This window comes from Felis catus, chromosome F1 (assembly GCF_018350175.1).
Source record: "Felis catus isolate Fca126 chromosome F1, F.catus_Fca126_mat1.0, whole genome shotgun sequence".
In the NCBI taxonomy this organism is placed as follows: domain Eukaryota; kingdom Metazoa; phylum Chordata; class Mammalia; order Carnivora; family Felidae; genus Felis; species Felis catus.
Genome location: NC_058384.1, coordinates 24,657,097 through 24,684,885, shown reverse-complemented (window position 1 = coordinate 24,684,885; position 27,789 = coordinate 24,657,097). Strand labels below are relative to the sequence as shown.

Sequence of the window (27,789 nt, the reverse complement as noted above, 5' to 3'; positions counted from 1 at the left end):
TTTCTTTATTTTGAAAGAGAGAGAGAGAGAGAGAGAGAAAATGAAAATGAATGAATCTCAAGCAGACTCTGCCCTGTCAGCATGGAGCTCAAGATAGGGCTCAATTTCACGAACCATGAGATCATGACCTGAGCTGAAATCAAGAGTTGGACGTTTTACCAAATGTGCCACCCAGGTGCCCCTCGAAGTATATTTTAGAGGTCACCTTTCTTGTTTTTAATCAGATTGGGGATCTAATCTCTTCTTAATGTCTCTCATGGAAAGTAGATTCTAATAGGTAGGTATCTAAGAACTATTACTACCACCAGGGGGTGTACTTCTTTGCTCATCCATCAATTCTTCCTCTTCCTCCAGACTTGATGATCTTCTTTTACCTCTTTTGCTTTCTCACCCATAAATAGAAAAGAAAAAAAAAAAAAAAAAGCACAGTGCTGAGGTTCCTGACTGGTCACATTCCAGAGAAATGTGGAAATGCAGGTTATACATAACTAGAGGGGTCAGAGGTGTGACCTAAAGTTGATGGAAGAGAAGAGTAATATAAAGGTAAAAAGGCAGAAAGGTTAAGCCAAGGTTTAATTTTGGATATTTTTTACTTAAAATGTTTCTTTTGTAAATCCCATCTAGGGAATTCCATCTTTCTCAGGCTGTTATGGTTCCCACTGGACTCAAAATTACCAAAGAGGGTCGGTCATGATGCATTTCAAACATGACCACCCCCATCAGTTTTTGTTTGTATGAAAGTATCAGTACCTGATAGTGCATTGGGGTAAGCCTTAGGAAATGCCTTAGGAATTGCTTATAATAAGATCTTTGTTTCAATCACCAGGATGTGAGAACCTACTACATTTATCTTTCATCTGTCTTTTTTTCAATTTCTAATGTTCCTTTTAAACTCCTGTAATGTTGTGGAAAGCTCAGGAATTCTTTAAAAAACAATGACAAAAAATGAAACTCCTGACAATAATAGCAACAACAACCATCTAATCTACTTTATTACTCTTTGGTTGATGGGAGATACTGGCACATGTGAGAAATAAAAGCCACCCATAAATAGTTTGCCTCACAGAAATAACTGCTATTAATATTTTATTGTATTTCTGACTATTTTCTATGCAATTCTGTTTTGTAGTCATACTTCATATATGTGTTTTTGTATCTCTCAGGTATATTGTAGTCTAAAATACTTTTGGCTATAGTTTTCCATCACTTTTCTGGACAGTTGAACTGTATATATTCCTTTTCTTGCTAAGTAATAGAATTTGGAAAAGTTAACTCTGCAAAATCTCATTCTCAAGGACTTTGTAGTGGACTGGGACATGTAAGTGGGTTATCTGATTTCATGCCTGCACCTGATCTCAAGGTGGAATGATTCCAAAGACCTCTACCACAGATTATTACTCTGTAATATAACTACCCCTTTACTTAGTTGTGCTCTAAACTTTAAAATCTGAGAGCAAGACTGTACTGTTCACCATCTCTACCCCAGTGATGAGTGCATGACCCAACACAGAAAATTCTCTATATATTTTTGAAGATTAAATGAATGAATAAATAACTAAATACTAAAATTCTAGAGGATCCACAACTCCACAAGTTTTCTCCTTAGTATCAGGATATATCCAGATTAAGGTTCTCAGAAGTAAATTTAGTTCAGATTTGTCTTTTTTTAAATATTTTTTTAAGTTTATTTGAGAGAGACCAAATGTGAGTGGGGGAGGGGTAGAGAGAGAATCAGAAGCAGGCCCCATGCTGTCAGCGCAGGGTCTGACATGGGACTCGAACTCATAAACCATGAGATTATGACCTAAGCCAAAATCAAGAGTCGGACGCTCAACCAACTGAACCACTCAAGGGCCCCTAGTTCAGATTTATCTTGAAATAACAGTGAAAGATTAAGAATTGATCATCGGTTGAATGTTCCTCATAGACCCTAAACTTATAACTCAACCTAAGACTCCTACTGTGCTTTAATGCTAAAATCAGGCTGTCCCATGAATACTTATAGAAAATTAATTTCAACTTCTTTCTACAGCTAATAACCTCCTGTAACATCTAGGCCACTGCTGCCTACATTTTGGAAATATTGGCATTCCAACATTTGGCATGTACTATAGGCTTGGTTCCACCACAGGGACATTGTTAAAGAGCTAAAACCATGCATGTCCTTTATAGAAAGGACTGGATCACTTGGTGGGAGCAGTATAACAGAAAGCTTACAGCCATTGGTTGAGAGAGTGAGCCTCAGAGCCATTCCAGGGATGTTAGTTTCTAAGAGGGCAGGGAAAGCAAAAGCAGCTGGTTTTGCTCCCTAGGAGCCTCCTTACCCTCTTCAGCTTTGAGGGACCTTGGATCTCATCTCATTCCAACAAAAAACTGCTAATGAACTGAGACATCCTCTGTAAGGAGATGAAAGCTGTTTTCCCTCTTGGCAATTTATACTTGGTCAGATAATACAGCTGGTCATAGGATTTTGCTAGTACCTCTCTCTCTACAAAAGCAAATCTACATTTCGTGTTTGTTTTTTAAAAATAAGTTTAACTTACATTAATTAGAGTGTGAAGTTGAGTGAGTGAAGCTCTGATTCACCCCATATGCGTAATAACAGCAGCACTGCCTGTTGAGTGCCTACGAAGCGCCTTGTACTGCTAGGTATGGTACAGACAATATCTAGCTGAAATTGGACAGTCTGCCACCAGAAAAAATTTCAATATATCACTTACAGTGAAACTGCATGTGGCCCCTTCCTTAGCAAACTTATTCAATTTATTTAGCCTTATCCCAACACACAAAAAAACAAAACAAAACAATAATGGGGCACCTGGGTGGCTCAGTCAGTTGAGCGTCTGACCTCAGCTCAGGTCATGATCTCGTGGTCAGTGAGTTGAAGGCCCACAATGGGCTCTGTGCTGATAGCTCCCAGTCTGGAGCCTGCTTCAGATTCTGTGCCTCCCTCCCTCTCTGCCCCTTCCCTGCTCATGCTCTGTCTCTCTCTGTCTGGTGAGAGATACAAAGATCACTGAGTTTTCCATTCTATTCTCTGAATCACTTTTCTTTCTGAATTTTTAAATCTAATTTTTCTATCCTAGTTACCAATTAGCTGATATCCTCTTTTTTGTCTTGCCAGCCTCCCCTAGGAGTGTTTTTATTTTGTCACACAATAAAAGGGTTGACTGCTTTCCCTATTCCCAAATCTGAGAGCATAAAAGTTAAATAAAAATGATTTGGATATTGAAGACTTCTTTCTCTACACTGAAGTATGGGACTTTGCTGCAAGATAATTGATGAGTTACATCAAGATAATTGATGAGCTGCAAGATAATTGTAAATGTGTTCTTTATTCATTGCCTAAGTAAATTTAATTTAATTAAAACTTTCATTTTGTTAAATATAGCAGATTTCAGTGCCCCAGGTGGGTTGAAGGCCCAAGGGAAGTTCTTTTTTTTATTGCTTAGGGATTGTTTCTATGTTCTGTAGTTAGGTGGTCAGGAATTTTAAGCATTTATATGAAAGTCATGGTCTAAATTTCTATTTTTTCCCCCAAGATTAATTGATTTAACAACAATTTATTGAGCACCTTTGTATCAGGTATCCTGTTAGGGGAGTGAGCAAAACAGTCATGGTGTCTGCCCTCACAGAACTTACAGAGTCAACTGGAGGGAACAGACATTGAACAAAAAGAATTACGATCCTGAAAAATGCCATGAGGAAGGAAGGGAAAGGTGCTGAGGGACTATGAAAGAGATGTAGCTAATCCATTGTGATTGGGTGGGTAGAGATGGTTTTTCCAAAGACATTCAGGTTTAGGCTTAAAGCATGAGAAGGAAGAAGAGTGGTCCAAGAGAAAGAAGGGAACAGCTTGTGTAAAGTCTCTGAGTGGAAAAGACTGCTGCCCACTGAGAGACCTGAGAGAAGGTCAGTGTGGCTAGAGTGGTGACACCAGGAAGTGTCAGAGAAGAGGCAGGCAAGGGCCAGACCACGTAGGTCATCCTAATGATGGAGGACTTTATTGTAAGGGTAATGGAAAACGAATGGAGAACTTAAGCCAGAAGATAAAAAAAAAATTTTTAAGGCTTAATATGGCAAATATGTGGAATACAAAAATATATTAATTTACTATTCAATTTGTTCTGGAATGTGCTCTTACATCTAGCAATCCAATGAGAGTAGGAATTTTTATTAATATGGGGCAAACTCTCTAGATTCTGACATGTAGAATTTTTCTGAGATGGCAAAGACCCTAGAGTAATTAAGCAAAGCAGAACAATCCTTGGGCATGTATCCTTAGCATGACTTGAAATGACATCCTGAGTTTCTTTACTTTCCATCTATATCATATCTTAACTCGAACTGCAAATAGAGGTGGTAAAATAATAAAGACAGGGAAAAGAAGGTGTGCATGTGTACACGCACATGTGTGGCCACATGTGGTTTCCCACGGTTTTGAAGAAGAGCAGATTTATGGCAAAGAATATCTGTATCACATTCTCTGTTCTCAAAAATAGTAGTCTGCCCTACAGAAATTAAGGAGGTACAGACCATAAAATAGTAAGAGATTTTTTTTTTTCTTTTAGTTGAGTGTTTTAGGAAAAAAATGGCAGCTTCCGGGTGACATAACAGATTTTGACATGAAACACATTGATGTCAAACTAGGGATACCAGGATGGCTTCTGAAGTACTGTGCTTGTAGTAGTAAAGACATCCACGAACACTATAGCTTTTGGACAATATAGAGTATAAGAGACTAAAGAGGCTAACTTCAGTTTTCTTTTTTAATACTCTTCAATTTTCCCTAGGAGAATTTCTTTTTGTCTTCTCCAGATGGTTGGTGTCCATTAAATTAGCAGATAAGATTTTAAGGTGTGGTTCTTTCCCAGAGGTATTTTCTAATTGGGAATTGGGAGAAATTCTGGAAGATTAATAAGTTTCCCCTAAGTCAATATTAGGAGAATGGAGAAGGAGAATGCACTCTGACTACCATTCTCTGGTACCTCAGTGCCTCCAAAACCACAAGTTTTTTCTCTAGGGTCTTGGACTGCAAGTCTTCCTGATTGTTTTTCAGGCTCCGTGACTCCCTGGAAGGAGTGAATGAATAAATAAATACTTGGCAAACTGTTTGAGAAAGGCTGCTAACCTTTGGTCTATGAAATCTTGAGCAATAGGAGACCTGAGTTGAAATGTCATTTTGTATCTGACTCACTATTTGAAGAGAATGAATCACTCTTTTGATTGAATCACTTGGTTCCATGGTCTGAGGTGTGGTACTGAAGACAGCATGGACCTGCTTTACATACATTGTGTACTTGACTGCTGTAGTTAAGTCATTCTACTCATCAAAATAGAAACACATTTATTAAGTACCTAATTATGCACATGATTTGGAAACATGCAGAATATGTAGGCTAAAGATGAAAATAAATTAGTGCTTGTTATGGTTTCATGGATCAGGTGAGATTGTCTATTATTATAAAAAAGGGAGGAGGCTTGCTGTGTATTAATTATCAGGTTACTGAAGCTCTGGGTAAATGTGGCAGGAATGTTAAGAGTAGCTTCTCAGGAAGTACTTGCTGTGTGGTTGAAAACTGGACACTGTTTACTTGGGCCAAAATGCAGTCATATCAAGCTATTTTTAGCAACAAAAGGCTATTTAAAAGTTTCAACCCTCTAGAATCTGACTCACAATGTCCTGATACTGTATTCTCTTTGTGATCAGAATCATGGGTAAAGAAATCTATCTTTTAGCACTGAATGAGAAAAAATTTGGGTGTGTGGTCAGACCTATGAGTATCACAAAGACTAGAGAAGCTACCATTTAAAAAAATGACTTTATGCTGCAATAGTTCTAAATTATTCCTTTTAGCTTGATATAAAGGAATATGAGAGCAAAAAGAAAATTAACATTTATCAAGTGCTCATGTTATATGTCAGTTATACTCAGTCACATATATCATCATTAAAGTTCACAGGAAGTCTATTTCCATTTTGGTCAAGGAAGAAACCGAAGGTTAGAGACTGAGAGGGAAGAATTGAAAGGCACACTCAGGTCTGCTAGCTTTTGATCTTTCCGAAAAAATCACTTCGGTACAAACGAAAAACTTAAATCAGGTAGGATTAAGAGTTTCTCTTTAATTTCTTTTGGTTTAGATGTAATCTATATCTGCAGGGGAATGAAATGAATAAAAGCTATTATTACAGAAGCTTATATTCTACATATCTTTTGATGGAGAGCAGTAGAAAGAGACGAAATTGGAAAATGTACATTCAGCAATGTATAATATCTGGGCCATAATTTTTCTGAGTTTTATTGATTTTCAAAAGTTATTTTCAAGATGGGCATTGGTGTCTTACAACCTACAAGACGTAAACGCTGCAATTCTACCTAGTTTGTAGGGGCATTGTAAAGCTATTGAAGAATCTTACAAAATTCTTAGGAAAGCTGATGTAAAATACAAAGATTGTATTTCTGATCCTCATCTGTGTACCTGGGGTACTTTGTTCTGACCTTAATTACTGCACCCATCATCTTGCATGCTTATCACTTCTCCATTCTCTGGTATCTCTACCAGAAGGTGGGTTTCTCCAAGATAGGGACAATGCCTCTTTTACCATGATAGCCACAGTAACCTGGACAGAGCCTGAAAAGTAATAGATGCTCAGTAAATGTTTGTAGAAAACACAACAAAAGGATTCATCTTACTGATCCCAGTTTTCTTATTTCCAAAATGAGAAGATAGTAATAATCTCCTAGATTGCTTATCAGAAGTGTCATGACATATGCTCGAACACTGTTTACTGGATATTATGAGCCACAGACTTAAAAGGTGTTAACTGTGATGATTAGCAGTGCATTTCAGGAAAGACATGTAGGGTATTTTAGGTAATATGTGGTAGTAATCTCCATCCTTGGGCTCTAGAGTTGACGGAAAGGAAGTACCTACATCAGAGATGAGAACAGTATTTCACTAGGTGGCTCTCTTTTCCGTGAGTGGGTGGCGCGTTGGTGCAGTGAGGCATCACAGGGGGCATTGTACAGCTGCAATCACCATGCCTCACACGGCAGCACAGTAGGCGCTGACGGCAGGAGGGGCATAGGTTAGTTTCTATTTCGTTAAAGATAATCTATTCTTCCGATTTGTTTCAGCGTGGCCTGTACTTTCATTTTCTCTAAACGCATACATGATGTTCCAAAAAAACATTGGTCTAGTCTTTTAATAGGGTGTGGTCTCAGGGAAGGATCTTGAAAGTTCCTCCTCACCTAGCATGGAAGACAGCAGGAATCAGTTACTCAAACCGAGCTAAACTAAAACAGCCCATTAAAATCCTGATTTAAACTCGCTAGTAAGGGCTACAGTCCTGGTTGGGTGGGGGGTGGGGGGAGGTTATACAGTTGCACTGTCTAAAGTACTTTGAAACAGCTGCGTAGAAGACTCCACAATACGAATCGAAATGATTTGTAAAATGTCAAATAAGTCCTTCAAGACATTAGAATTACCATTTCTCCAGTTGCTTCTCACGCTCCATGTTATTATTGACCCCATTTCCTTATTTCAGGTTTTTAACCCCAAACCTGACATAAAATACACATAATAGACTTTCAGAAAAATTTGTTTTAAGAATGAAAATCCTCTTCCTCAATGCCTTTCCTCGGAACTTCGCGCCAGTATCTAGGTTCTTCATTGTACTATTTCACCGTGCCAGTATCTAAGTTCTCGATATTTTTACCCAACGTTTCCCTCTCCGACCCAAAAGATACAGTGACAAGTTCTAAAACAGAGCGGACCCATCAGAGAAGTCTGCAGAGGGAGGACCTCACAGGAAAGTCTTCGACAATCAAGTGGGACCCCCACTGGGGGAATGCCTCCGAGAGGGAGGGCGTCTCACCACGTCCCTGGCTCTAAACGCTAGAAAACCACTTATTAGTCTTCTAGGATGTTCCTACTTTTACTCTGGCTTCCCCGCGGCAGGAGGTGGCTCGGTTGCCGAGGGTGTGTATCCGGTGAGCTTTGGGGGATTTCCGTAAGGGGTCGACCCACCAGGAAAAGTCTAAGGAGGTCCCTGCCCGGCAGGAGAGGAATCTGGGTCGTCGTGTGCCGTTCTCCTCCCTTAGGGACCCCGTCCTGGCGGGATCCCGCCTCTCTGAGCCGGAGGCAGTCCTGGGGAAACCCCTCGCCCGCCCGAAGCTTTGCGCCGCCGCCTCGCCCTCCTCGTTCCAGTCCGCAGCTCGCTAGCCTTCAGGCCCGGCGTCTTCCTCGCAGGCCCGGCCCTCTCCACGCCCGGCACTGAGAGGAAACTGGAGGTGGTTCCAGCCCGCAGGCGGGTGGAAAAGCCCACGGTGAATGCCTTGGGGCCCCCCTCATTGTTGCGGGAAGGGGAAAGGGAAGAGGAAATGAACCTCACCGCCCAGTAGATCACCCGGATTCCCAACCTGGGGGAGGTCTTTAGACGGAAGGGAAGCCAAGGGGGAACCCTGGGCACTTTCCCGGGAATCCATTCGCCAAGGGAGGGTCACCCAGTCCGCACACATTGGTTACTATGACAATACAATCACAGCCTCCAGTTGCCATGGCAGCTGCTTATCCAATCCGATTGGTTTCCTTTCTCTTCCTCCCTGGGCTCCACCCCATCCCCTCCAACAGCCTCCTGGGGTGCAGGGGGAGGGGCCGCAGACAGGGGGAGGGGGTTCTTAGCGTCACACTCCCGGGCGCGAGGGAAGACTAGAGTTGAGGGACTGGCGGGCGGAACTGTAGGAAGAAAGGGTAGCGTTTCCGGTAGGAAAGAGTGGAGGAGTGGAAAAAGGAAAAGAGAAATCGGGTGGAGTGGAAAGACGGGGGAAGACTTTGAGTGTAACTCCTGGTTGATTTGGGCTCGATGTTCCTGGTGAGGCCGGGGTTACCCCCTCGCGCGGGAGAGGAGTGGGTTGGCCGGAAGCCGCCAAGCGCCTCCAGCCGCCCGCTCAGCAGCCGCACAGGGACCTCACCGCTAGCGGATCCCAAGAAGGAGCGCTACAGGGAGGGAGAAGTCACCCGGGGGGACGGGCGCCACTGAAATCTCGCGAGAAGGACACCCCCCACTTCCTTCCTCTGCTTCTTCCTCTTTCCCCGCCCCCTTCCCTTCTCCCTCCCCTTCCCCCCTCCCGGGTCGGAGTGTCCCTGCGCCCCACGGGCCGGAGCAGCAGCGAGAGCAGCTTTCCCCGCTCCCTCCCCCTCGCCTCACTCAACTCCCCCCCCCCCCCGCCCGCGGAGCGAGGAGGAGCCGGAGGAGAGGAAGATGGCGGCGGCCGCCAGCACCCGCGGTGCCGCGGGGCCGCTTCGAGGAGCCTGAGAGACCCACAGAGGCTTCGCGGGAAGACGCGGCGGCGGAGGATGAGCCTGCAGAGCGCGCAGTATCTCCGGTGAGTGCAGAGGTCGGCCCCGTACGTGGGGGGAGCGGGTTGAAGGTTCGGGCAGGGAGCAACAGACACAGAGGTGGTGTGTCGGCGCGGCGGGGGAGTTGCTGTGTCCTCTCCTTCCCCGGCGGGGAGGCGGGGGTTGCGAGGGGATCCTCGGGGATCCGCGGGAGGGGGCGGGGCGGGCACACTCACGAGTGCCTAGCCCCCGCGGGCCGGGCTGAGTTCCAGCGTAGCCAGCTCGTCCCGGTGCCGGGAAGGAGGTTAGGAAAGCGTGAGAATGTGTGTGCGCGCGCGCCCTCGGGGTCGCGGGCTCGCAGGCGAGGCGGGGGCGGGGGCGGGGGCGGGGGCAGCGGCGACCCCGAGTGGAGGTGGGTGTGGAGTCTGATCCTGGTGGCGGGGGTAACGCTGTGTGGTGTGGGATTGGCTGGAGCGTTGCTTGGGGAGAGGACGAGGTGGAAGTCCGCACACCTGGGGTGGTGGTGGAGGGAGTGCGGAGAGGGAGAGAGACCTCTGGAAACCCGAGTTTGTTCTTTATACTCGGGTTGGAAGTACTGAAGAATAATGTCATCTGTAGTTAGTTGGCGGGGTGGGGGTGGGAGCATAAAGAGGGGGAATGGATGAGGAAGTGAGGAAAGAGGGAGGTACTATGGACGGGGTTGGGTTCCCCAGAAGAAACTGAGTTAGAATTAGTGTAGTCAGATGATACCATACTGAGAGTTGTGTGCGTTCGTTAAGAGTGTTGTAAGGAACTTGTATGTCGGAGGTAGACTGACGCATGGGTACAGAGTGTGTGAGAGTATGTGATGGGTGTCTGGGGTGGTGTGAAGGGAGCGACTGATAAACATTTTAGGAAGGGGAAGATAGATGCATTGCAACCAAGTACACGCTAGTGAGAGCATATTGAATGGAAAGACACCAGCAGCCAGGAAGGTTCCATGGAAGCAGAATAGGAGCTTGGACATAGAGGTAAAAGAGGATCAAAATTTTGATGATAGAGAAAAACAAGGTGGTTAGAGTCTGAAAATAATTGGAGAGTTGCTACTTCTTAGAAAAGGGGAAGGAAGACCTTAAAACGGATCCTTTTTGTCCTTTGGGAGCAGAACTAAGAAAGGCAGGCTAATGGGAAGATGTTTAAAAAAATGGTTTCATACCTTGTAGAAGAGGGACTTGGTTGGGGTAGAAGTCTGAAATGAGCAGAAAAATCGCTTTAGCTGTTTAGTGAAAATATTGTTGTGTGATTGGCTTCCTAAACACATATTACAAGAGAAGGTAGGTAGTGATACAGGAAGGTGGCTGTTGTACTTATGAAAGTAGTAATAGTTTCTTTGAGCAGAGTGTGGAAAGGAGAGAATGATGAGATCTTTGAATTGTGGTTGAATGCCTGAGTTTAACAGACAGGGTGCGCACAACATGTGTGCCCAATGACTGACTTTGGGTAGTTGGAACGATATCTGTAATATTACAGTCCTCTTTCTCCACTCTTATCCTTGTATTGTTTAACATGTCAGATAAACTTAATAAATATAACTGTGAGAAAGATCTATGGTAGATGTTGTAGACGGATGTGGAAACCATCAGGACAGTACTTAATTTTAAGGAATTTGCAGTTATTATTAATAATAGCATGGAGTAAAATAAGGCAAGTATCATAAAAGATGCCAGTGTCATTAAGAGTTCAAAGACACGAGATTATTTAAGCAATTGGGGGGAACCAGGAAAAGCTTCCTCTGTTCATTTGCTCGTTCATACACTCATGATTCATCAGTCATTTTGTTGATCACCTATATGGGAGGTATTGTACCAACTGCTGAGAAAAGAACTCCACCCTCTTCTTACAGAGTTTACAGTTTGTTAGGTTTCAAGGAGAAAATGGAAATGGACCTTAAGTATAAGCAGTATTCTGACAGGTGTGGACTGAGAACAGAATCCAAACGGAAGGAAACTGAGCAGAATACTCAGATAAGGGAGTATGGGAGCTGGGGAAGGTATTCAGACTAGTTAAACAAGAATATAGGGTGATGCAGCTGGGAAAACTTTTAATAGACTTTTTTATAGATTAAGTTTGATCCCTTCCTTCCACAAATGAAGAAAGTATAGATAGCATAATGAAGTCAAAATTGTTGAGGACCATATAGCTGGAACGCGGAGGCTCTGTAACTCACATGTAGCTCTTCGGACTCTGTATCAGCCATACTGTGTGACATGTCTGGGTTTATCCATTCTTACCACAAATATGTATTGAGAGCTTACGATATGCCAGTCACTCCTCTAGGCACTGAGGATACAACGGTGAATGAAAGAGTAAACATAGGAAGGTATATTCTGGTAGAATTAGGCAATCGGTAAACATGAACAGATAACTATGTCAGGTGGTGACAAGAACTAGAAGGAAAAAGCAAGATACGGATATCTTCTTTTATATAGACAGGGTGATCAAGGAGAGCCTATTTAATAAGGTGCCTGTATTTGAGAGGGTCTTGAATTGTGATCTGTAGTTAATAGTTAAAATGGATGGATCATGGAGAATCTGAGATGATTTGTTGAGAAGAGCATTCACATGCTCATAGATAGGATTAGGAAGATGAATCTGTGTAGTGTAATAGTGGGCAGTTAGGACCAGAAATAAGGCGGCAGAGTAGAAAGGTAAAAGCAGACGGGGAGAGAGGTGATCATTTTAATGGGAAGATCAGATGGTTTTGAGAGGCTTCTCTGTTAATGTGTTTTATATTTTGTAAATTATCATGGCAGGGAAGACTTATCTTTAGGTTGTGAAATCAGTGGTAGACAACTTGAGATGAGTTTAGTTCTTTGAAGAAGGGAGAAAAGAATAAGAAGGAACACTGTTTGAATAACTTATATTTTACCGCTAAAGTTGAATAAGCAAAACTGAACAGGCACCAGTGTTTTCTCAGTCTTGCACGTCTGTTCTAAGTAAATAAAGCAAATCTTAGGGCTAACGGTTGTCTGGGACTTAGAGGGGATAGGGTAATAAAGACTTACACCAGCCCAAATTTCCCTCTTTTTCTTCTTTGGATAATCATTCCATTTAAAGTCTGCTGTGAGGCGGCTAGAGACTGTCTTCAGGGAAACATCATGTTCACTTTCTTTTCTTTGCTGGAAACCAAACCTTTTAGTTTTTAGACAACTTGGGGAGGATGTTAGATACTGCTGAACAAGTGTGGTTGGGGGTATGACAGTTATTCTTTGTGACCCTTGACTTTAGGGAGAATTTTGTTGCCTACCTTTCTCAGTGGTATAAGACCATGACTGGGCAATTTTTAAACTGCATAGCTATAGATCTTTCCTCATGGAGATGAAAATTAGCTTTGTATCAGCTAGATTCATTTGCTGGAGTAAATGAGCTGGGGTGTCTGGCATTGAAATGGTGCATTGTTGGTGGCCAACCGGGGAGTAAGATGGCTGTTTCAGAAGAGTGAGATAGGAGGATATGAGGCTAAGAAGCATCAGTAAGACGAAGATAGAGAGTTCAAAATCAAGGGGGCTGAATTAGTCTTGAGTTGCAGAAATAGAGCAGAGATGATAGGAAAGAAAACCTATCTTCTGTTTGGGAAAGAAGGTGATGTTGTGAGGAAATTTTTTGTTGTTGGAAGAAAAAATTTTTTTTTAAAGCAGTGTCATTTTTTTTTTTTTGAAATAGCAGATTGACAAGATTCCTAAGTGAATAAATTAAGAGTACTTTTCTGCATTTTATAAAAATAAGAACTGGTCTTAAAATAAGGTTCTACAAAGAATATGATTGGAAATTTATTTCTCGAAGAAAAATTCAGTCTTTTCTCGATTTATGGCAAAATAGAAAGATTTTAAAGACTTTGACACCTCTGTTGAGTGAAAGAAAATGGAATTTTGAATATTGTCCATCTAATAAGGGTGGAAGAAGGGTAAAGATAATCCATGGATGAGATAGTAGGTGATGGAGATCATGCTTTAAAAGAATAGTATTTTAAAGGATAGAAATACGGAAATTAACATATCAAAATTGGAAATGCAGAGATAGGGAAAGTATTGAAGTACCAGACAGGGAAGACATCATCAAAGTTGTTTGGGAAGTCGAGAAAGTAGAATAATCATAGCCAGAGGGAATACCAGCCAAACAGGTCAAATCCTATTATAAAAGGTGGCATAGGTGATATTGAACAACATCTGCTTCTGTCACTGTACTCCCTCCACCTCTTCCCTTCCTTCCTTGCCTATTTTTGTCTTTTTTTTTTTTTTTTTTCTTTCTATGCTGTAGGTTTGCCAGGGAGATCCACTTAAAGTTGATCCCTGGTATTAGACCACTTTACAAGAAACATCTACAAATTGTCTACTTTGTTAGAATTTTTTTTTTTTTTTTTTTTTTTGCATGGTCCTTCTATTAGCAAAGAGGCTGCATTCCCCTGGCACACTTTGCCAGAAACTTTGTTGCCAGAGATAGAAATAATGTAACAGACACAAGGTGGTTTTCTGAGACAACAGAAAAAGGGTTGTCATTTAAGTACTAATTAAAATTCAGGGGCACCTGCGTGGCTCAGTTGATTGACCTTCGACTCCTGATTTCAGCTCAGGTCATGATCTCATGTTTTGGGAGTTCGAGCCCCACATTGGGCTCTGGGCTGACAGTGTGGAGCCTGCTTGGGATTTTCTGTCCGCCTCTCTCTCAAAATAAATAAAATAAGTTAAAAAATTTTAAGTACTAATTAAAATAATCCAATATGTTAAGATAAAATGTGTCACAGTAAATCCTGGGACATAGGGAGATAAAAAAGGTGGAGATAAAGGAGCAAGCAGAGCCTTATCCTAGCCTGGGGAGAAGAGCAGGGAAGTTAGTGGGAGCAGTTTGGGAGGAATATGTGTACTGAGTAGGTTCTGGAAGATTCTGGTAATTCTGGGCTGGGTATTCACTGTCTCTGGAAGCTTCAAGAAATCCTATAGCACATGCTGATCCTAATTCACATGGTCAACAAGTCTTCCCCTGCCACATACCCATTCATGTTTTCCCTGCATGTGACTTAAAATAAAATAGCTCTGGTCCCAGAAAATCAGCCACATTTACCAGCCAAAACATGGCTGATTTACCAAACATGGTAAAATTGTTGGAAAAAAATTGCTCTCTCTTGAGGCGTATAACTGTCTTTTTTATTACAATGGTGTTAATGGCATTTTACCTGCTTGAATGTTGAGTGGCTAAATTGTTTTGACAGTTAATTTCTGCTTCCCTTGCGGTTTCAGTTGGATTCAAAATGTATACTTCCTGTCCTAGACTATGTTTCATTGCTTTCTAACAGCTGCTATGTTGTACCTTCATGGAAGACGAAGCAATTGCTGAGTTTTTGTTTTGTTTGTCTTTTAAGATGCTGTTCACTAGTGTAGCAAGTTTCTCTTGAGGCAGTTTTGGGGTGGAGGGTGGTTCAGACTTTAAAAGGGCTAGTTTGTTTTACAGTGGAGAAATATTGTTTGCAGCCTCCAACTACGTGTCTAACCCTGGCTAGCATGGATTAGAGATGAGTGATGCGAATGAGCACCTGAAAATTCAAGTGGGTTTGTTTTCCTGATTGATCTTGTTCAGAGAATAGATTATTAAGCATATGTGTTTTGGATAGTCGATTAGTCATATATCTGTATGTGGGTATTTTGGCAGATGGTCATACGTTGTCATTTAAGTTTTGTAATCAAGCTGCATTTTAGTTGTTGAATTGTTGTGGATAGATTTATCAATGGTCTAGGAGATTGTAACTAAGGGGGGCTAATCAGCAGTTACAGGAATATGCAGGGATGGAGCTTTGGCAAACATGTCCCATGGTAAGTGAGAACTTGTAACCAACTCCTTTCTTGTTAACACGTAAGTGGAGCTCCTTAGGAGGGTTGTTTTCACTGTCCCTTAGACCCATTTTGTAGTCAGTGGGAAGAGTAGATGTTTAAGAAATTGTTTAAGAAAATTTTAGGAGTCTCAAGTAGACTAGGCTCAAGTAGACTAGACTACTAGTAGACTAGTAACAATTTTGTTTTAGTTGTTTTCTTTGCTTCATTTGGAACAGGTTTCCTAACCATGGCACTTCACAGACATTTTGGGTCAGACAATTCTTTGTTGTGGGGATTAGTCCTCTGCATCATAGGATGTTTCGTAGCATACTTGGCCTTTACCCACTGGATCCCAGTATCATTCACCCCCATTTGTGACAACCGGAAATGTTCCCACACGTTGTCAGATGTTCCCTCTGAGTGCATATCCTCTCCCAGCTGAGAACCACTGATTTAGAAAATACACATAGGAGGGATATATCTAATATGCACAGCATCAATTCATTTTCTTGTTTTCTCCTTCTTCAAGCCATAGATTACTTCTTAGGCTTCCCTGAACTTTTTTCTTTTAGGTGTAATAGGCCAGTTACCATGTTTGGACCATACTTTTAAAAACTTGTACATATTGGGTGCCTGGGTGGCTCAGTTGGTTAAGCATCCGACTTTGCTCACGTCTTGATCTCATGGTTTGTGGGTTCTGGCCCTGCATTGGGCTCATGCTGACAGTGCAGAGCCTGCTTGGGTTTCTCTCTGCCCCTCTCCGACTCATTCTTTCTCTCTCTCAAAATAAAAACACTTGTACTTACTTGAAATGTATTTTTAAAGTCTTTTATTTTATTGGCAGAGCACAATTATAGGAGCTTTGCCTGTGGGAACTCAAAGATACTGGAAAAAGGCATTTAAGTAACTATAATAGCAGATAAACTGCAAAGTGCTAGGATGGAGAAAGAGGTACTGTGTAATTAAGTATAGGGGAGAACTTTATTCCAGCAGAGGTGGAGGTGGGGTCAGGAAGGTATCTTGGAGATGAGATTTGATCTAGGTTTTGAAAGATGGACGAGACTTTTAAAAGTTGATATTAGGAAAATTGACATTTCAGGCAGGAGGAACATCTCATAGCTTCTTTACTCCAAATAATTTTTAATAGTTTATTTATTTATTTTGAGAGAGAGGGTGAGCATGAGTAAAGGAGGGGCAGAGAGAGATGGATAGAAAATCTCAAGCAGGCTCTGCAGGGTCAACGCAGAGCCTGACATGAGGCTTGATCTCATGAATCATGAGATCGTGACCTGAGCCGAAGTCAGATGCTTAACCGACTGAGCCACCCAGGTGCCCCCTCCCCCCAATTATTTTTAAAGTGTGTTTATTTATTTTGAGAGAGAACACACATGCACAAGCAGGGGAGGGGCAGAGGGAGAATTCCAAGCAGGCTTGAGCCTGATGCAGGGCTTGATCTCAAGAGCCTTGAGTTCATGACCTGAGCCAAAATCAGGAGTCAGACGCTTAACCGACTGAGCCACCCAGGCTCCCTTTCTTTCTCACTTAATACTGACAATTTTGTTGCCGTTTTTCTCTGTCTCTCTGTGTCCCTCTCATACACATCCATCCATCCCTCCCACAAGTAAACATCCAGTTTTTGGCCAAGGTAGATACCCCAGGTCCTGGGAGATAAAAAGAGAATCTGTTGTCAAGTAATTTTACCAGGCCCACAACTATCACATAGTTCATAGATGCTATGATATATACACAGGGGCCTTATGGAAAGTTCTTGAAGTCTGTTGTTAGCACTGGGATTCTATGATTCTGAATATCTTGCCTTTTATTTTATTTTGTTTTCCTGGTCAGCCTTGCCCAATCTGGCAAAAAGAAATGGCATAGCCCTATTCCTCTTTTTTTCTCTTCTTTCAGCGTTTCTTTTCTGCAGATACCACATCCACTCCTGTCACCACATCATCATTATTTAAAATCTGTTTAGTATAAATAATTGTGTTAGATCCTAGGGAGGCACACTGGTATAAGATATCATGTCTACCATTCAGAGAGTTTATAAGCTATTTAATGAAATGAGCATAAGCATAAAATAATACAATAATACAATAATAACAAAGTACAGTTGAGTATAGTAGTTTGGAGCATGGTCTCTGGGGCAGAACTGTTTGGGTTCAGATCAACAGCTCTACCACTTACAGACTGCGTTACCTTGGACAAGATCCTTAAGCTTTCTGTGCCTCGGGTTCCAGATCTGAAAAATGGTGATAGTAATAGTATTTATCTCATAAAGTTATAAAGATCAAGTGAGTTAACTGGCAAAGTACTTGGTATGGTTCAGGCGCATAGTAAACACTATGTAAGCTTTAGCTGTGGATAACAATGCCTGAAAACTTAATCTGATAATTTTGCATCTCTGCCTTCTGGACATTCCTCATTTTAGAAGTCTTTCTGTCATAGCGAACTCCACTCTCTTAAAGGTAAACTCGTAACCCTTACCCTTCTCTTCTCACCGTGTCCTGCGTGTTTCCTCATTTTCGGCATTAGTGCTGCCACTTTGCATCCTCCCATCAGGTTTAAAATCTCGCAGTCATGTTTCAGTTCTCCAGTGTCTTCAGACTGTTCCACACATAAACTGCTCTGGGAAATGCTGTCTTCCTGCTGTCTCTTCTTTTTATGTCTGGCACTGTCGACTTTATGCACGTACTGTTGAAATAGTCTTCCAACTGATACCTTGCCTACAATTCTCACAGGTAGCAAAAAGAAAGCACTGACTTTGGGTTTTTAAACATTGTCCACTAACATCTCTGAGTCTTGATTTCTTTCTCATTAAAATGGAATACTGATCTCATAAAATTGCTGTCAGTGTTAAAATAATGAAAGTTTGTACATGTTTGGCAGATTCTGGTTCTCTTTCACATTCCTCACCTGTCCCCCTGCCAGTTAATCTATTGCACTGCTTTTATATTAGGCTTCCTGCAAAGCATTTGTATGTTGCTTTTCCTTGCCTAAGCTCCTTAGTCTGGCATTCTGGGTCTTCCATAAAATGGCCCTCATCTACCTCTGCCAAATGATATCTTGTTATGTTTTCCTAAGAACCAACTATGCTAGCCAGAGTAATCTCCTCATTGGCTTCTAAAGATGGTTTATCCATTCCTGCTTTAATCTCTTTTCCTACGCCATTTTCCCGGTAGAAAGTACCGTCCTGTACTATCTTAACTTAAGCTTCACCTTCTCTGAAGACTTCTGTGTTCTGGTGATTTCTGCATTCTTGAACTTTGTAGTATTTCCTGTCTCTTAGTCATTTGGTATGTATAATTTCTTAAATTTCTAATTATCTCTTTTTTAATAGAAATGAATTATCTTTGCAGCTAGACTATGACAGAGACCATGTCTCAGCATTTAAAAAATTTTTTTTTTCAATATTTATTTTTGAGAGAAAGAGAGTGTGAATGGGAAAGGGGCAGAAAGAGAGAGGGAGACACAGAATCTGAAGCAGGCTTCAGGCTCTGAGTTGTCAGCACAGAGCCTGACATGGGGCTCAAACCCATGACGTGAGATCATGACCTGAGCTGAAGTCGGACGCTTAACTGACTGAGCCACCCAGGAGCCCCATGTCTCAACATTTGTAAGTACACAGTGTACCATAATGGGTGTTCAATAAGGTTTTCATGCTTTTTTTTTTTTTTTTTTTTGCCAAACATTTATGGAATACTTACAAATGCCAGTGCTAGGCTCTGAGAATGAAGAACGAATGAACTGGTTTTTGTTCCTTAGGATAATTGTTTCCTGGAGGAGATGGGTGTTACACAGATACTTCAATATAGTGTGGTAAATTCTATGTTAAATGTTTTCAAGGGTGCTAGAGTACACTGAGGAACTTTTATTGCCTGGGGAGTTAAGAGAAAGCTTCCAGAGTTGAATCTCTGAGCTCAGTCTTAAAGGATGAGTAGGATTAATGAGGTGAAGAGAGAAGGGAAGGATATAGCGGGCAGAGGAACAAAACGAGTAAATAAATGCCTGGGAGCAGTATGTTTGAGGAACTCTAAAAAGTTTGGTGTTAGGAATGTTTGAGAGTTTGGTTGATGTACACATCGTGATCAGATTAGACTGCCACTCAGGGTATGGTGTAGAAGTTAAAGAGATTTTTATTAACCCTGTCTCATTCAGCTTTTTGTTTGGGAGTCTAAGGTTCTTTTTTCAACAAATCTGGTCATTAATCTTATGGGAATAATTAGTTAAAAATTAGTTATTTGGAGTTATTCGCAAAAATTAGTTTTTTGGAGTTTTGTAAGAGATGAGAGTTTTAGTGAATATATGTAATTCTGAAAATAACTGGGTTGCTAGGACTTGCTTTCTAGAATCTTCACGTCTTGAATCTAGACATGGAATAGAGGTGGAGGTGAGGGAAGAAAGAATGTTAGGGGGGGAAAACAAAACATTAGAGACCATTTTTTGATGATTAACATTTTATTCTCACGGTTTAGGCTGGCGTTTTTCTTTCTGTAGTGTCTTAAGTGAGAAGCAGGATTCTAAAATCTATTATATTTAAAAAGCTGCTATATTTAATGTGTTAATATCCTCAGTTTATTTCCTAAAACTCCATGGGTTTACTGAACACATAAGTTGAATGCTTTTTCATTCCCTGCTTTTCCCAGAAGCCTAGTATTTCAGTGCTGTTAGTTGGGATAGAGCGAATTAGAATGTGTTTTATTAGTACTGTCTCTTAGGTCATGAATTATTGCCTAGTTTTTTATTAGGTGAGATACTGTGCATTGATGAGATATAGGTAGAAAGATAATCAAAGTAAAATGCAATTGGAAGATGATATTCAAAGAAGAACTGAGTTAAAGTATTTGCTTACTTGGGGCAACTGGGTGGGTCAAGTCGGTTAAGCATCCGGCTTTGGCTCTCAGGTCATGATCTCGCAGTTAGTGAGTTTGAGCCTCACGTGGGGCTCTGCGTCGGGCTCTGTGCTGATAGCTTGGAGCCTGGAGCCTACCTTGGGTTCTGTGTCTCCCTCTCTCTTTGCCCCTTCCCTGCTCACACTCACTCACTCTCTCAAAAATATTTAATTAAAAAAAAAAAAAATGTTTGCTTCCTTGAAAAAAATATTTTTAATGTTTATTTTTGAGAGGGGAGAGGGGAAGAGAGAGAGAGGGAGACAGAAGATCTGAAGCAGACTCTGTGCCGACAGCAGCAAGCCCATCATGGGGCTTAAACTCATGAATCATGAGATCGTGACTTGAGCTGAAGTCGGACACTCAACTGAGACTCAGACACCCAGGTACCCCTTACTTGACAATTTTTTTATTGCTGGTGGGAAAAAATAAAAAGCATCGTGTTCAGAGAACCACTATAGGATGAATTTGAATATAAAAAGGGCATCTACAAAATTTTGTGCATGTGCATACTTATAGTTTGTGTAAGATATTTATTTTATTTTATTATTTTTTAAAAAAAAAATTTTTTTTCAATGTTTATTTATTTTTGGGACAGAGAGAGACAGAGCATGAACGGGGGAGGGGCAGAGAGAGAGGGAGACACAGAATCGGAAACAGGCTCCAGGCTCTGAGCCATCAGCCCAGAGCCTGATGCGGGGCTTGAACTCACGGACCGCGAGGTCGTGACCTGGCTGAAGCCGGATGCTTAACCGACTGCGCCACCCAGGCGCCCCTTTATTTTTTAATGTTTATTTATTTTGAGAGCACAAGAAAGCACAAGTGGGAGAGGGACAGAGAGAGAGAGAGAGAGAGAGAGGAGAGAGAGAATCCCAAGCAGGTTCTGTGCTCTCAGCACAGAGCCTGATGTAGGGCTCAAACTCCGGAAACTGTGAGATCATGACCCGAGGCGAGATCAAGAGTGGACGCTTAATCACCTGTGCCACCCAGGCACCCCTAGTTTGTGTGAGATATTTTAAAGCAAAATTTTTGTATTTTAATATCTAACTTCTGTAAAATACGTTTTTCTCAAACTCTGCTTATTTTAAATAATTAAAATAATACTATTTGCCTGAAATACTTTTGTTTTTTTGTTTAATATTATTTATTTTGAGAGAGAGGGAGAGAGATGCGGGGGCTCAATCTCATGACCTTAGCCAATACCAAGAGTCAGACGCTCAAGTGACTGAGCCACCCAGGCACCTCTGCTTTGATTTGTTTTTTAATGGAAAAGGGTCAGAACATTTTAAGAAGGAAGCATAACTCAAATGTTAAGGCATACTGGTCATAAATTCTGGTTTATAATAGGAAAGGAAAAAAAATGTGAATAAATTAATTAAAAAAATTTATTGCTTAAGTTGTTTGTAACTCCTACTCAAGGGTCTTTTGGTTTCCTAAGAAAGCGGGGTGGTGTAGGAAGTTGAATGAGCAAGGCCTTTGGATTAAGACTGGCCCAATTTGTGTTTAGATTGTCCTGAGTTCAGATGCCAGCTCTGCTGTGCATGGCAATGTAACCTTGAACCTGTCTAGTTTTAGTTTTCCATTTTGTATTTTCCTTTCTATAAAATGACAATGATAGAATTCTTGGGAGAATTACATGAGAAGATGTGTATATAAAACAACATAGTAAAGAGCCATTTAGGCTCTTTGTGCCTTAAATGGCTATAGAGTGGGTTGAGTGATCTTTTACTGTGAAGTGGGCTACTTTATTCCTCAAGGGTACTGTCTTACATTTTATTAGTGCTTTATACTTCTCAAAATACTTTTATATAATTATCTTCTTAAGCCTTTGTGTACAGTAACTTTGTATAATTCAATTGGCATATTGTAGAGAAGGAAAACAAGACTTATGTTACCTAATTAGTGGCAGAGTTGCAGTTGGCCTAGTCTGCTTCCTCTTTGTCCACTGCACATACTTGGGCAGTGCTCTTAAAAATGAAAAGTTTCCCTTTTGGTATCTGTGTTTGCCATTAATGCTGTCAAATGTTGTATGTAATTTAGATGGCTCACAACTACTGAGTTGCAAATTCATATATTAAAAAGCATATTTCTTAAGTTACTTTAATTTTTTAAAATTTCAAGTGCTAATATAGATGTGATTTTTGCCACTTTTGGCATCCAGAAAAGTAATACATACTTGTTTGAAATAGAACATAACAAACCCCAGAAAATTGTAAGAATGATCATCATGATCATGCAAGAAAGTGCAAATCAAATCTGGGACAATAGGCATAAATCTGGACTGTTCCAGGCACACAGAAATTTATGGTTTCTCTACCATCCAGGGTTGTGTCACTTTCCAGTTATTTTTTTATGTGTAAAGTAACATATTCACATACTTGTATATTTGTACACATGCATATTCTTTAATAACTGGGATTGGGCTATATTATCTGGGTTTGTAATCTGGCTTTTTTTCACTTAACATTTTATTAAAGACATGTTTATAATTATATATCTACAGCATCATTGGAAACATCAGCATACTGTTTTGTATGGAAATACCATAGTTTTCTAAACTGATTTCCTAACTGAAGATTTGTGTTATTTCCAGTATTTTATTATTTTAAAAAGTTGCTACAGTGAACATCCTTGTACACCCATATCCTTGTGTACACTTATGCCATCCTGAGTGACAGGGAGTGCCCATTTAAAAATACTTTATTAGGTGTAGTGGGCAGAATAGCACCCCCAACTCCCTACAATATGTCTACATCCTTATCCCCGGAACCTGTAAATATATTCTGTTACTTGGCAAGGGGGAATTAAGTTGCTAATCAGCTAAGTTTAAAATGAAGAGATTATCATGGTTTATTTGGTAGGACCAATGTAATCACAAGGATCTTTTTAAGTATGGAAGAAGGAGATAGAAGATAGAGATAGCATTCTGCTGGAATGGAAGGGGTCACAAGCCAAGGAATACCGGCAGCTTGAGAACCAGGTAAAGGCAGAATCATGGAGCCTCCAGAAAGCAACACAGCTGTGCTTGACACCTTGGTTTTTAGCTTACTTGGACCCACTTAGGCTTCTGACTTTCAGACCTGTAAGATGTTTTGTGTCATTTTAAATCCACCACATTTGTGGTAATCTGTTACAGCAACAAAAGGGAACTCGTAATACATAGTACATCCTCACCAGTACTGAAGGTCTCATGCATCTCACTTTTTTTTTTTTTTGAAACAGACTCTTTGATGTATTTATTTGTATTACACAAGGGCAAATCTGTCCAATCCTCTATTGTTTCCAGAGTGTATTCCACTGAACATGAATTCTCTGGGAACTTCATAGGTATTAGGATTCTCAATATTTCCAAGGCAAAATAAATTTAGAAATATTGGGTTATACTGGGTTCTTTATATGGAAAATGGTTATCTCATGGGATTTACTTTATTGAAGCGTTACTTTCCTTTTAAAAGTAGCACTGTGAGGGGCGCCAGGGTGGCTCTGTTGGTTAAGTGTCCGATTTCAGCTTAGGTCATAATCTTGCGGTCTGTGAGTTCGGTCTGTGAGTTCGAGCCCTGCATCGGGCTCTGCTGACAGCTCAGATCCTGGAGCCTGCTTCAGATTCTGTGTCTTCCCCTCTCTGCCCCTTCCCCACCCATGCTCAGCCTCTCTGTCAAAAATAAATAAAAACTTAAAAAAAAAAATAGGTGCTTTTTTTGATAAGAGGGGAGTTACTTTTCTTTGGGTTTAGATCCAGATGTGGACGTAATTTCTTTCTTTATGTTAATTAGTTTACATCCCCACTTTCCCAAGTGAGGTAAGATGAAAATGAGAGAACAGTTTAGAAGCTAGGAGTTGCAGCCGGGCCGAGCCCTGTAAAGTGTGCTTGAAAGGGAGACGGTGTGATACCGAACTAATAAAATACCTTTCAAGTTTTCTGCTCTTCTAGTTGTTACCTCCACTGTTTCTTCACATGTGAAATGACAGTCTTTCCACTCTTTCTGGCAACTGGTATGAAGCTACAAGTGTTGACAGCACTCAAAACCATGAGTAATTTTCTCTCATTTTTAATGCTAACAGGGAATTGCTTTCTCTTGTGTGAGGATTTACTTGTTTTTGTGTTGTATTTGGCAGATGTTCTGATTTTTGTGGCCATACAAGTATACCCTTTAATATAAATCTTTGTGAAACTTTGATAGGGAGTCTTGAGTTAATATCCTTTATTTTAAATTGTTTTGGTATGTTATTTTATGATTTTATTAAGAATGTTTTTAGGAATCATTTGATCTGTTTATTGTTTGAATGGCTTCTTAATATTTATGCTCTCGACCCTCTGCCACATGGGTCCTCGATGAGCTTTCAGTCACCTGTAACTTGGCAGTGCTAACATAACTTTTTGGCTTTTTTCAGTTCTGACATGGAAGCTTGCGTAGAGTAGCCATGAGGTGTGGTAACTTACGGAGAAAGGCCGCTGGTTTGTGCATTTGACATGATTAATAAGACTAAGCCAACAATTTTATTTTGTGCCAGACACTATTCTAAACATTGTGTATTAACTGGACCTTCACAGTACGCTGTGAGAGGTATACTACTGACTTCATTTTATAGAAGAGCAGAGAAGCAGAATAGTTAGCCCAAGGTCATGTGTAAAGTAGCTGAGCCAGGAGTCAGGCTCCGGAATCAGTGCTTTAACCATGCATCATATGGACTGTACCTCTATAGTTTTATGTTGTTACTTGCTTAGGATTGTAGGATTTTGTTTTTATTTTATTTTTGTTTTATTTATATATTTATTATTAGGTAATATACGGTAAAACCTTGGTTTGCAAGCATAATTTGTTCTGGAAACATGCTTGTAAGCCAAAGCACTTTTATATCAAAGCTAATTTCCTCATAAGAAATAATGGAAACTGAGATGATTTGTTCCACAACCCAAAAATATTCATATAAAAATCATTACAATACTGTAATATAATACAAGATAATAAAGAAAATACAAAATATAAAGAAAAATAAATTAACCTGGACGTAACCTTTGAAAACCTTCATGGCTGGTGTGAGGGAGACAAGAGAGAGGAGGGTCATTGTGTAATGACTTTCACTATCACTAACGGAATTGCTACTATTTGTTGGCTCAGTGTAATCTTTTTCTTTTCATGCAACTTTAACAAGGAACCTATCCAGTGACACTTTTGCCTCCTTTTGAGGATTTTGCAGAAATGTGACATTGCATTGTTGTTAAACAGATTCATCACTCACACTGCTACAGCCTTATTCAGGTGGTGCTTTTCTACAAAATTTTGCACTGTTTCCCATATTTTACACATCTCCCCAATCTCATGTGAAGTGAGGGATTCCTCTGCCTTTTGCTTCTTCTCTTCTGCAGACGAGATGCAGACGTAGACTTCTTATAAAATCTTGTAATTTTGGCCACTCGTATACCTCATTCATACTTCTTGATGATTTGCTCCTTCCCTCATAATATCTTCTTACCCCCCTTCTTTTCAACCTTTTTCTGTGGGCGGGGGGGGGGCATTGTATACGCTCATGGATGTTGACTACAGTGCAGTATTAATAAACTCTTGTCATTTACTGTATTGAATGTAACTGGCAATAAGGCAGCAGAGGAAAGGGTCTCTATCTGCAGGCAGCCTGACCTGGGAAGAAACAAAGCATTCCTAGGCTTACTCTTGTCTGGAAAAGCAAAGGACTGTCCAGAGGCGCTTCAAAGTGACAAAAAGTACTCTCGTGCCAGTGGTGGGCATCTTCCAACGTTCTGAGAAATCACTGATTTCTGCCAAACACCACAGCCTGAGACTAAGCATCTGAACATGAGAGACGATCACCCACAATCCCACAGTGAGCGAACGAGAGAGAGAGAGAGAGAGAGAGAGAGAGAGAGAGAGGAACCATTGGCTCATTGTGATCATGTGACATTTGGCATCACGTACTACTTGTATTGCAAGACATAGCTTGTTTATCGTTTATCAAGTTAAAATTTATTAGAAATGGTTGCTCGTCTTGCAAAACACAGAACACGCTACTCGTAATCCAAGGTTTTACTGTGTTTGTATAAAACATTTAATATGCACAAGTATATTGTATATGTAGTATATACAATATGAACAGACTTCTCAATCTCAACCTTCCTAGTGCGTTTATTTTTTGTAGAGTAATAAGGGAGAGGGCAGGGTAGTTCTGCCAGAAGGGAAGCAGAACGGGGAGACTTTTTATATTTGTAATAGATGAATTTAGACTGCTTTGAACTCTTACTGACTAGTTGGCCTGCTGTTTTCTCATAGCTGTTCTTCTTACAGTCTCTGCCTTCAGTGTTTACTTAAATGCAGTGTATTTCCCAGGACCTTTGGGAATATTGAGAACGAGAGACTGTGGGTAAAAACACTCCTGACCCACCTGGGCTGATAGGACAAGTGCAGAATGACTTTCCAGTGTTTTTGTTTTTGTTTTTTAACGTTTATTCACTTTTTTGAGAGAGACAGAGTGTGAGCAGGGTGGGGGCAGAGAGAAAGAGGCACAGAATCCAAAGCAGGCTCCAAGCTCCAAGCTGTCAGCACAGAGCCCAACATGGGGCTCGAACTCACGAACCATGAGATCATGACCTGAGCCAAAGTCGGACGCTCAACCAGCTGAGCCACCCAGGCACTCCAGTGACTTGCCAGTGTTGTAACGTAAGTACAGAAGATTGGGATTGCCTTTTCCTTATTGTCTTGGTTGATTTATTACACAGAAGTGTTCAGGTGTCAGCTTCTGACACTAAGGAACATGATTTTACGTGTATGAAATTCAAATCTTAAATAATAAGTTGCTTCAAAAGGAAAATTCAGTGTGACTTTTTAAAAGTAACAAATTACTAAAGCTTTCATATGTGGCCTGACATCTTTGAATTTACCATTTTCCTGCTTAAACACGTAGTCAGCTGAGACTGAAAGAGTAAGACTGTTTTTAACTCTAGAAAAGGGACAGCCTTCCTCTACTTATCTCACAGGCTTACCTTTTTTCATGTGACTTCACATTGTCCTTGAAAAGTTCCTTCTTCCAGAAAGTCTTTCTTTGAATCATCTTAGATTTTGTCAGGTGAATGAGCAGATGTTTCTCTTTATTCTCGGTACTCTTTCATTGGTTACATCACTTTGTGTCTGTTCACTGTTTTGTTCCATGTTAGCCTTGGAAGGGAGGCCTTTCTCGATTATCTTGGTACAACTTAGAGTAATACTGACAATCAGTAAATGTTGACCAGTAATGTATGAGCTCATGCTGCAAACATTTTGAAATGTATTAATTTCTCAGAATGGCTGATATTTGTTTTCAAGAGATGCTCAAGTCTGAATCATTAGTATCATTCTCCATTGTGATATAAACAAAACTAAGCATACTTAGACAATGAAAAGAAGCAAAAAGTTTGTCATTGTCTTTTTAAGAAATACTAATAGATTATATAGGTTTATATATATAGGTTTATATATATAGGTTTATATTATATAGGTTTATATATAGGAATATATCAGTTATGTGAGCAAGAGAAACAACTGGCTCATTTAAGCATGAAAGAGTTAGAGACGTAGGTTCAACAGCTGCTGCGACACGTTACCACAAACTTGGTGATTTAAAACAACACAAATTATTATCTTACAGTTCTAGAGATCAGAAGTTGGAAATGGGCTCCACTAGGCTAAAATCTAGGTGTCTTTCCTTCTGGAGGTTATAGAGGAAAAT

At 40.6% G+C, this 27,789-nt stretch overlaps 1 protein-coding gene and 1 long non-coding RNA gene across 10 annotated transcripts in view; one reads left to right on the top strand and one right to left on the bottom strand.

Moving 5' to 3' along the window:
* Positions 1-6,103: 6,103 nt before the first annotated feature.
* Positions 6,104-9,075, bottom strand: LOC109495622. Its single transcript, XR_002151160.3, has 2 exons — positions 6,936-9,075; positions 6,104-6,632 (listed from the first exon to the last, which is right to left on the bottom strand). It is a non-coding gene; the product is annotated as an uncharacterized LOC109495622 (long non-coding RNA).
* Positions 9,076-9,239: 164 nt separating this feature from the next.
* The window catches only part of SMG7 (SMG7 nonsense mediated mRNA decay factor), a 91,475-nt gene continuing 72,925 nt past the window's right edge, over positions 9,240-27,789 (top strand). For 3 of the 9 annotated variants that reach the window (XM_006942751.4, XM_006942752.5, XM_006942748.4), the window contains exon 1: positions 9,240-9,388. Coding sequence is in view for 1 of the 9 variants with exons in the window: in XM_006942749.4 (XP_006942811.2) it covers positions 9,360-9,388 (29 nt within the window). In the remaining 8 variants the exon portion in view is untranslated. The remainder of the gene's footprint in view (positions 9,389-27,789) is intronic. The other 6 variants (XM_006942749.4, XM_045049094.1, XM_023247826.2 and 3 more) reach the window with 4 other exon arrangements.